Source organism: Prunus mume, linkage group LG5, assembly GCF_029339155.1.
Source record: "Prunus mume cultivar Tortuosa linkage group LG5, ASM2933915v1, whole genome shotgun sequence".
In the NCBI taxonomy this organism is placed as follows: Eukaryota; Viridiplantae; Streptophyta; class Magnoliopsida; order Rosales; family Rosaceae; genus Prunus; species Prunus mume.
In genome coordinates, this window is record NC_142702.1 from 23,831,710 (window position 1) to 23,845,988 (window position 14,279).

Here is a 14,279-nt window from a genome sequence, read left to right on the forward strand (position 1 = left end):
TGGCTAAACCAGCATCATGTAACAGTAAAAAGATTATAACGACCAAAGGCAAACCAAAACCTCCCAAAAAAAAATTAAAAATTAAAAATTTAAGGAACACAAAAGTGGGTTGTTGGGGGAGCTCAGCAGTTTGACTGGCTCATTCATCCGGAGGGTTAAACAGCATCAGCGTGCATGGTAAATATTATGCAAAAACTTGTACGAAGGAGTTTTGCTATTTTCTGCAAATCATAGACTATTATGTGAAAAAATGATCATGTATGTAACATACTGTAATTAGCCGAAAATATCAAAATAGTGATATTCTCATTTCATGTAAGTGTGTCTCCAAATTCAGACGCAAAATCCAACACCTAAACTGACAATGCTAAGAAAAGGGTAAAATGGTAATTCCAGTATAATCTCTTACTTTACTGTTCTGCTTTTGCAAGAGACAGAGAGCAAGGATAAAAGCTGACCCCACTGTTTATATTTTCCAAGGCTTAAATACTTACAAGACCCAAAACCCCCCACTTTCTACTCTTCCACTGCTTGTTTGTTTTTTTTTTTTAACCTCATCTCTGTCAAGAAATACCAAAACTGACTACTTGGGACAAACAAAACAATAGTAAAGAAAGACGAGGTTGCTAAACAAAAATAAAAAATAGAAATCAAACACAGAGAAAGAGAGAGAGAGAGAGAGAGGTAGAGATGAAGAAAGGGTGTGCTTTGTGGTGGTTGAGCAATGTGCAGGTGCCAAAGAAGAAAGAAAATTTAAGCTGAGTTTGAACGAGAAGTAAGCCGGCTAGTTGGCAGAGTTTCCAGGCAGATATAGATAAATAAATAGAAAGTAAGAAAGAGAAAAAAGAAGAAAGGGAGGTGGTGGTCTTAAAATTGGACGAGTGAAAGAGGCAAAAAAAGAAAATAAAAGTCATAGAAAAGAGAAAGAGATAGAGATTGAGATGGTGGGCTCAGGAGCAACAGATAGGAGCAAAGAAGCTGTTGGGATGATGGCCCTTCATGAGGCCCTCAAAAGCGTCTGTCTCAACACAGACTGGACTTACTCTGTCTTCTGGACCATCCGTCCACGCCCGTATGTCTCTCCTCTCTCTCTCTTAAAGTTCTCTTCTTTTTCTGTCTCTCTACACTTGATCTGATGTTTAGCTTTGGATGCTTTGATTTCTAGCTGTTTTCTTTTCTGGGTTTAATTCATTAATTTGTTTTGTTGCAGGAGAGTCAGAGGAGGTAATGGCTGCAAGGTTGGGGATGACAATGGCAGCTTGTAAGTATATAATATATGGTGCTTATGTAAAATGAGAATTAAACTTTATTTGAACTACTAAGCACAACTTGGTTAGCTATGCAATTCAATTTTGCTCTGTTTTCTCTCTGCTTCTCTAAGGAACAGGGTGAAAGCCAGAGGAGCTGACTAGGAATCTTATTTTTTATATGAACATGAGTTTTTAGAAATGGGTTTTTGGTAATTTTGTGATTTTAGTGTTGTTTATGAAATTTGGTGAAGGATGTTGATGTGGGAAGATGGGTTTTGTCGAGGAAGGGTTTCATCAGATTGTCTTGAAGATATTGACGGAGAAGATCCTGTCAGGAAAGCCTTCAGCAAAATGTCCATTCAGCTGTATAATTATGGAGAAGGGTGGGTACTTGGTATGTGTTTTTTTGTTGTGGTTTCTTCTCTCTCTCTCTCTCTCTCTCTCTCTCTCTCTCTACCTACATGACAATCTTGCAGGACATAAAATATGGTTCTTTTTTTGTTATGGGAAATAAGTTCTTCTTGTATTTGTGCTGTCATTGGTTGCACTGAATTCAACACAGGTTGATGGGGAAGGTTGCATCTGATAAGTGCCACAAATGGGTTTTCAAAGAACCTACAGAGTGTGAACCAAACATCTCCAACTACTGGCAGAGTTCTTTTGATGCTGTATGTAATAAAAGCCAGTCTTTTTTCTCCCTTTCACCTATATATTTGTCAAAGTAGAGAAGCTGGAATTAGCACAAGTTTGTGCTTAGCTAGCACATATTAATGACTGATAGTAACCTTTTTTATGCTATTTATTGCAGCTTCCTCCTGAATGGACTGATCAGTTTGAGTCAGGCATTCAGGTCAGAACAGAAACATTTACTGCTTCAATTATTGGTCTCATCATTTTGGTGTAATTTTTTTTTAACAGTTAATTTATTTTACCAGACAATTGCTGTAATTCAAGCTGGTCATGGTCTTCTGCAGTTGGGCTCCTGCAAGATTGTGAGATATATATTATATATATATATTTTCTTTTCACATTAATATTTGCTTTAATGCTGCAAATTCACCCTAACACAAGGACATGCACAATATGTATATCAGATATCAGAAGATCTTCACTTTGTACTAAGAATGAGGCATACCTTTGAGTCTCTAGGCTACCAATCTGGTTTTTACCTCTCCCAACTATTTTCCTCTACCAGAAACAACTCTGCCTCATCAGTGCTTCCTTCGAAGCAGTCCCCAATTCCGATCCGGCCTCCTCCTCCTCTCTTCAATTGGGCTCAAAGGCCTCTTCCATCTGCAACAGCTATGCAGCTGCCTTCACCCAACAGTTTTCAGAACTCTGCAGCCAGACTTGGATACAATCCACAAGCCAATAAAGATGAGACACACATGTTTTTGCTGCCTCATTCAGCCGAAACACAAATGGGAGGAGACATGATGGGAGGAGGAGGAGGAGGAGGAGAGCATGAAAATGACATCAAATGGCCAAATGGATTGTCTTTCTTCAATGCCCTCACGGGACGTTCCGATGATGCAAAGCTTTTGTTCAATCCGGAGAACTTGGGAAACAAAGGTGGAGACGAAAATCACCACCACAACCCGAATCCAAACTCAGATCATGCTTCGAATCACAACGAGTTTTTGAGCTTGGATTGCCACCCGGATAGTAGTGCAAGGAAGAACATGGAGAACAAGTACAAGAGGAGCTTTACTTTGCCTGCAAGAATGGCTTCATCATCTTCAAACTCAGTTGATCACCATCAGCACCAATCTGTGGGGTATCGAAATGCCGAAGCTGGTATGTACTCTGATGTTATGGAGACCTTCTTGGAGTGAAATGGGAAGGGAGGATTGTATTAGAGGGACAATGGGTGAGGAGTTGTATGTAAGCAAAGCTTTTGAGCTCCTTTGCTGCTTATTACTTCTGTGATCGATTTCATGTTCTAGCTCTTTATATGTTTATGTGTTTTCATCCCAGTTAGTGAGACTTAATTAGAGATCATTTTGTACTTGTAGTTCATCCCAAGAAGAATTTCCCTCCATTCTTTTGTTCTTCTAACTCTCACTAAGGTCATGGAATGTAAAATAGAAAATAAACATAGAAGAAAATCAACACAATCATGCCAAGTTGGTTCAAGTAATCAAAGCTTATCCAATTCCAGCAGTAATGGGCTTGAAATTCATTATGCCCAAAATGCTCAAGAAAATAAAACTATTTGAATACACAGTTACAAATACACATGGTCACTGGGAGTCTCACATCCATTGTTTAGCTTTATTGCTGGGAGATACAGTCTTCATCACACCTTTTGGAAATCCAATGTTGCTACTGATTCTCTAGCTAGGGTTATCTATAATAAGGAGTTGGGCCTCTACATTCGTACTTGAGTGTAAGGTGGCGTGTTCACTGACCTAGTCAACTGGCCAAACATGTCTAGACCTAGAGTTGTTGAAGCGTTTATAAAGGCTAAGATACTGGGGGAAAACTGTCGCTCTATTTGAAATTGGATTTCAATAGAGTCGTTGACAGAGTCTGTTCTTGATCCAATACTTCTGTTGGGTTAGTTATAACTTATAACTGAGGCCATATGCATTTGAAAAAAAAAAATAGAACTCTTTGTATCTACTTTTCCAAATTAACAAGCGATCACGACAAGCCTTGGCTTTTAGATAGAGATTTGGTTGACTGATCACTATTCAGTCAACCAACTAGTTTATGTTTCCAAAGGATTTACGGAAGAATATCATTGCCATATCAACAGCTTCAACTTCAAGATTAAACGCTCGCTCTGAATAATTTGAAACAATAACCGAACACATTGTGACAAAAGCTCTATTTTAACAAGCCAAATTGCTTTTGCTGGTTAACGTTCCCAGATATATATATATATATATATATATATTTCCTTTTGCTTTTCTTCAAAGTTGAAAGTGATCAAAAGCCAAAGCCAAAGCTAAAGTATAAAGCCAGTTATCTACTTTCAAAGCAAACTTCAAAATCCTAACCTCAAACCCATGAACAAATTACAAAACTTGATAAACAAGTTTAAAAAAATCATTTTTCACTTCACATTTATCAATTCGCAGCTTTAATTGATTACATGATCACTACTTTTGTTGGACGGGTCCATTGCGTGGACACTTTCTGCAGGTCCAAACAAGCCACCGGAAAAACCTCCGGCCAAAACTCCGGTGGACCACCACCGTCTTCACCCGGAGTTTTCTCTTCCCTTTGATGGGTTTCTCCTTCCCTTCAAGCTGATCCATTTTCGCCTTCTTCCGAGAATTGTCACGGCTTAAAGAAGCCGGTACAGGCACAGCTGTTATGAATTGCCATCTCTGAGAAGAACCATAAACTTGTCCACCTCCGAGATTATTAGCTCTGTTTCCTTTGTATCTATCTGATGAAGCTCTAGAACCCAATTTGTTTTGGTGCACCAATTTCCTCTCAGAGTTATCGCTTGAGCTTGTCCTTGCGCTGCTCCTGCTGTTGGTGCTATTGCTTCTTGAGGACATGAGAGAGTCCTTGCTGCTAATGCTGCTCGTCCGACTTGTTCTCCGTGAATTACTATCGACACCCATAAAACCGTTGCTAATTGGTTGAAATGGGAAGGCATGTGGTAAGAGCCTGCCATTGAAGAACAAATGGTCTGCAGGGGAGTCTTTGCAGGGATCAGTGCTGGAGGCTGAGTCAGGGGTAAAGCATCCAAATTCAAAATCGGAGTCTTGCTCATGGATCGGAGTGCTTGGAAAGGAGAATGTGTCGCCGGAGGTGCTCTTTTGCCGGCGGTTTTCCATGGATGGTTTTTTTAGGGAGAGAGAGGAGGTTAGTGTATTTGCATGGGGCAGGTTGTATATTTATAAGAAGGTTTAATTAGGGGTAGAAAAAAGTGAGGGAAATTCAGGTTTCTTTTGATATGGGTGTGGCACGTGGAATGATCTTGACCCTCTGTTGGGTGACATGGGCAAAGGTTTTGGTGGTGTGAATGATGAAGTTCTACTTCCCAACTCAGTATTAAATTCAATACTTTTGGTGGTGTTAGGCCTCGACACTGTCCCAATTGTTTGATCATTTTGGAGAGTGAGTTTGTTTATTTATTTTTAATTCAGTAAAGTTGTGTTCTATAGAAACACATTGTTGATTACATTGGGAGAAGGGATTGTGTGGCTTTTAATTTGTATGTTTTTTCTGAAGTTGAGTTTCTACGTGTAAGATTGTTAATGTTGAGTATAAATTTGAAACAACTCCTAAAGATGGAGTATTAGAGAGAACTTTATAGAAATGTCATACACAAGAATGTCCAGGAGAATTCATCAATTCATTAGTTTATATTATATTCTTTTCCTTAAGTGATACGTACATACTATATGTATCATCTCAACTTGTCAATTACTTTTCCATATGACGTATATTTCTCACATTTGTTCAATCGAAATGGTACAAATAGTTTCATTCTACTTTCTTTTGTTAGACTCGGGAGTTTTCATATAATTTCTTTCAATACCATCTTTTGATATTTATTTATAAAAACAAACAGGTTTCAATTCTGAATGGGATTGCCATGGGAATTGGGGTTGGTATTTCAATACACGAAAAATTCCGTGTAGCAACAGAGAATTCGATCTTTACAACGCCAGAAAATGGTCTAGGATTTTTTCCTAATGTGGGTGCTTCCTATTTCTTGTCAAGACCTCCTGGATTTTTTGGAGAGTATTTGGGTCTCACAGGTAGGGGTGGGCATTGGGACCGGAAAACCGGAACACGAACCGAACCGGTGAAAAATCAGTTGACCAAAAAGTCAACAAACTAGACCGAATCTGGATCAAACCGGCTCCAATCGGATCGAATCGGTTCCAACCGGTTTTGGTTTTACACTGCACAGGACCGAACCGGACCGGTCATTTTTTTTATTTTTACAAATATTTAAAATCTAATGCCATATTTTAAATTTTATAATCACTATTTTTCCAAGTTCAACTTCAAAAAATTTCTAAATGTATGAATTGGATTATTTGTTAATTTTTAAGCCAAAAAAAATAAGTTATTTATTATAATTTTTTTTAAAAAAATTAAAATTAAAAATAAATTAATAATCCGATTCAAAATCGAAACCAGTCAGAACTGAACCAGCCGGTTTTTCAAATTTTTTTTGCCTAAATCGGACCAAATTGGACCGGTTAAATAGTATCGATTTCGATTCCAGTTTGAGGTGAGAATCGGACAACCGGATCGCACCCACCCCTACTCACAGGTGCCAGGTTGGATGGTGCTGAAATGTTTGCTTGTGGTCTAGCAACTCACTTTGTTCCCTTAGCCAAATTGCCTATACTGGAAAAAACACTAATTTCCAGAGCAGCTTCAGCTACATCAAGCTGTGATCTTGCTTTTATTTCAGCAATTATAGACGAATACTCCTTGCAGCAACCAGCTCTGAATGAGAAAAGTGCTTTACACAAAATGGATGTCATTGACAAGTGCTTTTCTAGACCAACATTTGAAGATATCTTAAGTGCCCTTGAGAAGGAGGTTACTACAAGAGATGCAAACAGGGCAGGTGATGAATGGCTAGCTTCAACGATTCAATCGCTGAAGAAGGCATCGCCGATGAGCTTGAAGATTTGTTTGAGATCCATTAGAGAAGGAAGAGTGCAGGCAATGGATGAATGTCTTGTCCGCGAGTACAGAATAGCTTGTCATGTTATGAGAGGGCAAATAAGCCAGGACTTCAGAGAAGGTTGCAGAGCTATCTTGTGGGACAAGGACCAGAAACCAAAGTGGAAGCCTTCTAGTTTGGATCTCATTACTGAGCATATGGTTGACCAATGCTTCTCTAGGTTGGATGGTGATGAAGAATTAAAGCTCCCTCAAAGATGCAACTTGCCTGCATTTGCCAATGCCAAGCTTTGAGCTAATTGTGATTTTGGGGTGTTTCTCTAACCTATACCTATCAATATTTCAATTCCCTCCCTCATATTATTCAAAATTTTCATTAGTGTACACACCCCATCATTTTCTCACCCCACCCCACCCCAACTTTCTCATTGGAATATGTATGCACAACCAACTTGCCAAATAAACCATACGTATATAATCTGTTATATACCTATCTTGTTTTTTTTTTTTTTTTTTTGGTTGTCAAAATACATATCTTGTTTGTTAGTTCGGCTTATATATAGGTACATATACAATTGTATATGTTTATTTCATTCCGTTACATAACATGGCTATGTTGAGAGTATCTTACATTGTCAGATGAATATGAGGGGGTCTATGTGTGAGGGGGTGTGTTGAGAGGTTCAATCTTGCCGTTCATTAATAACTCTGTATAATTAAGGATCCCTCATTATAACCCTTCACTCAGTTGCAATATTGCTTACAATTTTTAGACCTCTTCACCTATTGCCAATTGGTTGTTGCTTGGGTTGTAGGCACTCATATCGTTTTCTTCATCGGTCCACTCTGTATTTTGCTTAATTACAACCTTTGTTTCGACTGGCCTTCACCTTCAACCTCTTTTCCACGCCCTTTAATTTCCTTTGTTGGAGGTTCCCAACCATTCTCAATAGTTGTCCAACCTTTGTACCTTGAGCCCACAGAAAAGATTTCATCTTAGCTTTCCAAGCCCCATAGTTAGTATTCTCATCAAGAAACGGAGGATGAGTCACAGACCCACATGCACGATCCATTCTAGCACAGCCCAACAATCTCATAAGCACGTCTAGTGACCCGCTCTGATGCCAATTGAAATTCCCTATGGCCAACTGATTGTTTCTTATATTGTTTATTTAAGCAAAAAATTCCAGTACGCAGCAGAATAAACTCAAATAAAAACGCAAACAATGCACAGGGGACACACGATATGACGCAGTAAAAAACCTCAAGATGAGGAAAACAACTGCGGGCACTATGCCGGAGAACAAATCACTATGAGAAAGAATACAAAAAGGTCTTACAAGTCTCAACTCACAAGACTAACGCTCACAAGGCAGATTTGCCTACTCGCCTTTGCTACTCAACCCAACCAGCGATCTTGTCTTCCTTCGTCTTCCTTCATCAACAAGAGATGGCACAACTCTAGTCTCGGCTGCTCACACCTCAAGGCACGATTGTTGATCACCAACATGCATAATGCTCATGAACTCACACATATATGAAAAGATGATTATTTAATCACTCATGGAGGCTAACAAGGAACAACCACATGAGTTTTCAATATGAACTCTCAAAAACCTCTCTACAAATATTTTGTCGTTCTTCTCCCTTTTTCAATGTTGCAGACACTCAACCTAAGTTCCTTTCTTTTATTACACGCTTAAAACTAGGTCAGAGACCAAAAAAGGCTTTTAGCAAAAATGGGCTTTTTAACAAATAAATTATTTCTTTAAAACAAATAAAGCCACTTAATTAAAAACCCAGCCGTAAAGACAAAAGAGCCCTTTTGCTAAAGAATATAAAACCATCGTTAAAAACTCATTGATGTCTGGCACTGGATTATATAAGACTGAAATCATATATCAATCATGTACATCTTACAGCCACTTTTGATGATCAAGCAAATATGAAAATATGAATGCATGGATGCAAAACATACCTTGGCATTGTCTCTGAGCCACACTGATCCAGGATAGCAGAATGTCACTTGAAAACTGTAGGTTACACTCAAAGACCTACTCTATGTTTTTGTAACAGGAAATTGCCAATATACCAAAATTGCCAATATACCAAAAATTGGTCCTAACATTGGGGAATCTGCCCAGTATTTTTGTTAAAAAATTTGGTAGGTGTCCAAAGACAAATATTTGGAGACCTGAGAAGAAACCCATATTGGAGCTTGTATTGTTTCGGCCCAAGGAAATATGGGTTCTGAAAATGAAAAGCTAGGTAGGGTTAAACTTCAGAAGAAAACTGACTGGTCCAAAATTTTAGGCTTTGGGTTTGGGTGACCCAAGCTGATTTTGGCCGCACCAGTTTCTCAAGTAAACGATTAAAATAAAAACAAAACAAAACGATGTTTCTTCTTTTTCCTATGCATGACTGACGACTTTACTTCCCAACCGCCGGAGCTTAGAGACAAGCTCACAATGTCTACTTTTGAGCCTTCTGATAGTGTCAATGTGTCATGGCAATGCTCATCGATTGTGAAGAAGAACAAGAAGAACAACAGCAAACCGATGGTCGAACTCCAATGCCTAAGCGCCTAGAAATCTTGCCTTCTCACTCTTCGAATAAGAGGGACGACGGGAAAGAGGGTACAAGGAAGAGGGTTTTCAGTGAGCAATTTCGGAGGGGTACTTTTTCCCTATTTGTATGGAGTTATGGTCGTCCCAAGGCGATCATCAAGTTAGGTTAGAGATAGCATCTTGGGGTTTTCGCAGAAAATTTGTTGGTTTTTGTTTTCATTTTTGTTGAAGTTCCCTTTTGGTTGTTGTTCTTATAATAACGCACTGTCCCAATTGTTTGATCATTTTGGAGAGTTTGTTTGTTTGTTTGTTTATTTATTTTCAATTCAGTAAAGTTGTGTTCTATAGAAACAGACTGTTGATTACATTGGAAGATGGGATTGTGTGGCTTTTGTTAGTACGAAATTCGTATTGGCATTTCCTAGACTTTAGTATAGGGTGAAAATTAGTTTGTGAGGAATTGTTATTGAACGCTTTGTCACTACTCTTTCAACCCCACACTTCCGAGGCATGCCCTGACCATATGAGAATCTTGACATCAGGTAAATCATGACATAATCACGCATTCATTATAGGATTCCTAGTTGGAGTTATTTTCACTCAAGTATTTTTATGTTAATCTTATTTCTAATAAGATTAGATTTTATCTCTTGAGATTACTTTCATAGTTCAACTCTATTTTAATTGAAATTAAAATATTATCTTTTCCTATTGTGACTCTGCACGTTGCTTACCTCTTAGTTAATTTGGTTTAAAGAGAGGCGTCATTACTTTGAGTCCAAGGTGAATCAAATCTCTTATTGATGATAGGTTGTGGTGCAATAGGAAGTTTAATATTCGTGGCCTATTGGGTTTCTCTCCCATCCCATGAGAGAGAACAAGTCTTGTATAAAAGATCATGTGCCATTCTTTTATTTGTAGTGCTTTTGAGATATTTGTTTTGAGCATATAGAATTCTAAGAAAAGCTGCTGTGCGTATATTTGAGATAAATCATCAAGTGTTCAATGTTTACTTGGTGATTTATCAAACACTTTAATCATTCATATTGCATTCATATGCATGTCGGTGACTCATACGGTTGAGGGCACCAAGACCGTGGTGGCGGTTTTCCTCCGGTGAGCTTGAAGCAATCGTGGCCAGTATTGCGTTCAACATAAGGAGTGTCGAAGATCATCCCGTGACAGAAGTTGAGTTACGAAGAAGTCGGTAAACATTATCTAGAATGTGTTTAGGATAAGTGTGTGAGTACTTCTTGTAATCATCGTTCTATAGTGGATTTGTGTTGGACTGAGGAGTCCCGTGGATTTTCCCCAGAGGTGGGGTTTTACCACGTAAAATAATTCTCTGCGTGTTCTTTTATTTTATGCCCAACACGTTACAGGATTGATAAGCCATATCAATCCTGCTACCGAAGTTTATTTTTATTTATTTGATTAGAATCTTAAATTGGCATATTCACCCTCATCTAGGCATTTTGAGTCATCCTGCAGGTATTATCAATTGGCATCAGAGCAGGTTGCTGGACATACTCAGCAAGATCTAACATACCTTAGAATGGATTGTGCCTCGGGCTCAATTGCACATCCACCATATTTCGATGGCAACAACTATGACGCTTGGAAGGCCAAAATGAAGTCGTTTCTTTGGTCCTTAGATGAATGTGTATGGAGTACAGTGGTTCATGGATTTCCTAAACCCACAAAGACGATCGGAAAAGGAGATGAAGAAACCACAGTCCTCAAAACTAGAGAGGAGTGGACCACTGCAGAAGTCACACACAGCACTAATAATCAAAAGGGGTTAAATGCTTTATTTACTGCTGTCTCTTCCGATCAATTTGAATATATATGTGCTTGTGATACTTCTAAGGAAGCTTGGGATATTTTGCAGGTTACTCATGAAGGAACAGATACTGTCAAGGGAGCCAAGCTTCAAATGCACACTTTACAGTTTGAGACACTTATGATGGATGAGAATGAAACTTTTTCTGAATTTTATGCTAAACTTTGTGTAATTGTGAATGCTTGTTCAGGTTTAGGTGAAAAAATTCCAGAAGATAAAGTTGTGAAAAAGATTTTGAGATCCTTGCCTCAACGGTTTCAACCAAAGATCACGGTTATTGAAGAAATCCGTGACTTGAACACCTTGAAAGTTCAAGAACTCATAGGGTCCATTCAAACCTATGAGATGAAACATCTACCTCTTAAAAAGAGCAAAAATGTTGCATTCAAGGTTGTGAATGAAGAAGATGATGGGCATTCAAATGAAGATTGCAGTGATGAGGAATTAACGATTCTCACAAGACGATTCATGAACTTTCTCAAGAATCAGGATCCAAGGAGTCGAGATTCAAAAGGTATAAATTCTAAAAATAGGTTTGTTAACTATACTGATGGTGGATCTAAATTTCGCAGGTTAAATGAACGAAAGAATCCAAGAGAAAAGGTCAAATGTGTCGAATGTGAAGGCTATGGACACATATCTTCGGAATGTGCCAACACCTTAAAGAAACAAAAGGATGGCAAGAATAAGGCAATGCATACTACTTGGAGTGATAGTGAATCGGAATGCGAGAATGATGAAAAGACGGTTGCACTTATAACCACAGTTAGCTTGGATGAATCACGTGAGGATGATGATTGTAAAGGTATAAATATTGAGTTTATCATGAACAAATATGATGATTTGTTGGCTGCATCTCAGAAGCTCAGTAAACAAAATAGTGAGCTCGTCAAAGAAGTTGCTGTGCTGAAGCTGGAAAATTGCAGGATTGCAAACGAGTTTCAATCCCCTGATGCAGATTCCGAAAAGGTAAGTGCAGGTATGAACGAAAAATTGATGTTTTTGCAGAAAAAATTGACTGATCAGAATAAATTAATTGCTTCTCTAACTTCTGACAACAAAGCCCTTGAACTTGAACTTAAAAATTCAAAAGAAAGGATTGTTTCTTTAACCATTGGTGCAGAAAAAATTGACAAGATGATTAGCATGGGACGAAGAGATGGTGACAAACGAGGCTTGGGATTTGAACCAAGTAATAAGTCTTCCGCTGTGTCTAAAACAAAGTTTGTCAAATCCACTTCACCTATTGAACCTTCTGCCTCTCATGAAGTCAAGAAATTTATTCCAATTTGTCACTTTTGTGGAACTCGTGGGCACATAAGACCGAGATGCAATAAGCTTCGAAACGAATTTGTTCGTTCAAATTCTCATGGCATGGGTGGAAAAGTAAGTATCCAACATAAGATTTCAAATCTTATGAAAGAGGTAAACCGCTTATCCAAACTATCTTCTTTTCATTGTTTGCCGTCAACTAAGACAAAGTTAGTTTGGAGGAAAAAGGAAAATCATAATTGTATGTCTTCCTCCACTAATGTTGTGCATGAACCCGTTGCTTTAGAAAGTTTGGATCTTAAATGTATTGCTGCAAAACCCTTGGATAATCTTCGATTTGACACTCTTAGAAAGTCTTTAGGTATATGTGCTCTAGATTAATTTGGAGTCTATTGCATGCCAAAGCCTCTTTCATGTTTTATGATATTTCAATTAATTTCTGTGTTTATAAATCTGTCCAGCTCGTGCAAGGATTGTTAAGGTGTATCAATCCTGTAACTGTCTGAACGTATTTGTTGATCTTAGATTGGGCTCTAACATTGCACTATATTAAGAACTTACACTCTCAGCTTCACACAAAGGTTTCCATTGTCTTGGTGCATTATAAACTTCATTAAATGATCTATCCATCTATTTATTTTTATTTTGCACACCACACTATTTTCCTTGAAGTCCTTTGAATATCTCTTATCATGCACTTGTCTCTCTTTGGATTGCCATAACACTACTGTGCGTAAGTTCTTGATCTGTTTATAAAAATAAATTTTAAATTTTTAAAAAAAAAAAAAGGGTGTCAACCACTCATTGCTCAGTAACCGGGCCTCTTGTCTAACCAACGTCGAGGTTCGAGTCAACTGGTTGTGATGGTTTGCTATCCTTGCTTATCTTTGGAGCCTTCATGATTCGGATCAGTATTTCCCCAGGGGTGCTTCATCACCCAGTTGCCTCCAGTCATCTGACGTAAGCACACTGATTGACCATCCGTTACATGGATCATGTCGAAAGCTAGATAAAGTGAGCCACAAAATTCGTATTAAAAAATATATATATAAATTGATCTTCTTATACTTACTATGCACTTAGTGTTTGTGCAATCTTTGGTGGGATTCGTTTTGTGTGGACATATTTTTTGTGCTTAATTGAAAAAGAGTTCATTTAACACATTTGCTCCTTGATGGTAGACTCATTTGATGCTTTTTATCTTTCACCATGACTGTGGTATGCCTCTACTGTTCTCTGTGAGTTTGTGAGTCTTGTGTGCTGTCGTGTGTTTGTCCCTGACATGCTTTGCTTCACATGCGTTCAAGACAGCAAAGGGTTTGTTGCTTCTTTCATTCTTTACCCACAAACTTGGCATGTTTATGAATGGAAAATAATTATATCTTCAAGAGAACTTTGGGTCTGCATCTACAGTATGTTTTATGTCTTGATTGTTTTGAGCTTTCTGTCTTGAGTGTATTGCTTTTGTTTTTATATGTTTTGGTTCTTAACAACTTCTCATTATTCTTTTTAGTTCTCTATTTTCCTGTCGCTTATCCCAAAAAAAAAAAAAAAAAGAATTTTCTGTTTGTTTTCAAGATAAAGCCTCTTACATGCTTTATTGGTTATTCTCTATGTCTTTATATGTTGGGAATGCAATCTGATTTTTTTATTTTTCTTTTTCTTTCCCTCTTATATATGCTCCCTTATGTTCATTCTTTGCCCTTTGGATTTCCTGACAAAAAGGGGGAGAGA

General features: G+C 38.0%; 2 protein-coding genes and 2 pseudogenes across 3 annotated transcripts; 3 read left to right on the forward strand and 1 right to left on the reverse strand.

The window, feature by feature from the left end:
* Positions 1 to 648: 648 nt before the first annotated feature.
* LOC103332320 (protein RICE SALT SENSITIVE 3-like) lies at positions 649 to 3,291 on the forward strand. 2 transcript variants are annotated; one of them, XM_008235041.3, is made up of 7 exons: positions 649 to 1,072; positions 1,211 to 1,261; positions 1,502 to 1,633; positions 1,813 to 1,918; positions 2,059 to 2,100; positions 2,186 to 2,242; positions 2,345 to 3,291. In XM_008235041.3, the coding sequence occupies exons 1-7, from the start codon at positions 942 to 944 to the stop codon at positions 3,083 to 3,085; spliced, it is 1,260 nt and encodes a 419-aa protein (XP_008233263.2). In that variant the 5' UTR covers positions 649 to 941; the 3' UTR covers positions 3,086 to 3,291. The 2 variants fall into 2 exon arrangements, with proteins under 2 accessions (XP_008233263.2, XP_088909777.1); XM_089053651.1 differs by lacking the exon at positions 649 to 1,072 and having other exon boundaries at positions 1,244 to 1,261; positions 1,502 to 1,644.
* A 913-nt stretch (positions 3,292 to 4,204) lies between these two features.
* Positions 4,205 to 5,256, reverse strand: LOC103332471 (uncharacterized; annotated as a pseudogene).
* Positions 5,211 to 7,456, forward strand: LOC103332472 (3-hydroxyisobutyryl-CoA hydrolase 1 pseudogene; annotated as a pseudogene).
* A 3,604-nt stretch (positions 7,457 to 11,060) lies between these two features.
* LOC103330560 (uncharacterized) lies at positions 11,061 to 12,553 on the forward strand. The gene is made up of 2 exons (XM_089053706.1): positions 11,061 to 12,242; positions 12,397 to 12,553. The coding sequence occupies exons 1-2, from the start codon at positions 11,061 to 11,063 to the stop codon at positions 12,412 to 12,414; spliced, it is 1,200 nt and encodes a 399-aa protein (XP_088909832.1). The 3' UTR covers positions 12,415 to 12,553.
* Positions 12,554 to 14,279: the final 1,726 nt, after the last annotated feature.

What these genes read in the sequence shown, in the direction of transcription:
- LOC103332320 (XM_008235041.3), top strand. Translation starts at nt 942, where the DNA reads ATGGTGGGCTCAGGAGCAACAGATAGGAGCAAAGAAGCTGTTGGGATG. An exon ending in CTGTATAATTATGGAGAAGG is followed by an intron (nt 1,634 to 1,812) that starts GTGGGTACTTGG and finishes AATTCAACACAG; the next exon opens with GTTGATGGGGAAGGTTGCAT. An exon ending in GGCAGAGTTCTTTTGATGCT is followed by an intron (nt 1,919 to 2,058) that starts GTATGTAATAAA and finishes TATTTATTGCAG; the next exon opens with CTTCCTCCTGAATGGACTGA.
- LOC103330560 (XM_089053706.1), top strand. Translation starts at nt 11,061, where the DNA reads ATGAAGTCGTTTCTTTGGTCCTTAGATGAATGTGTATGGAGTACAGTG.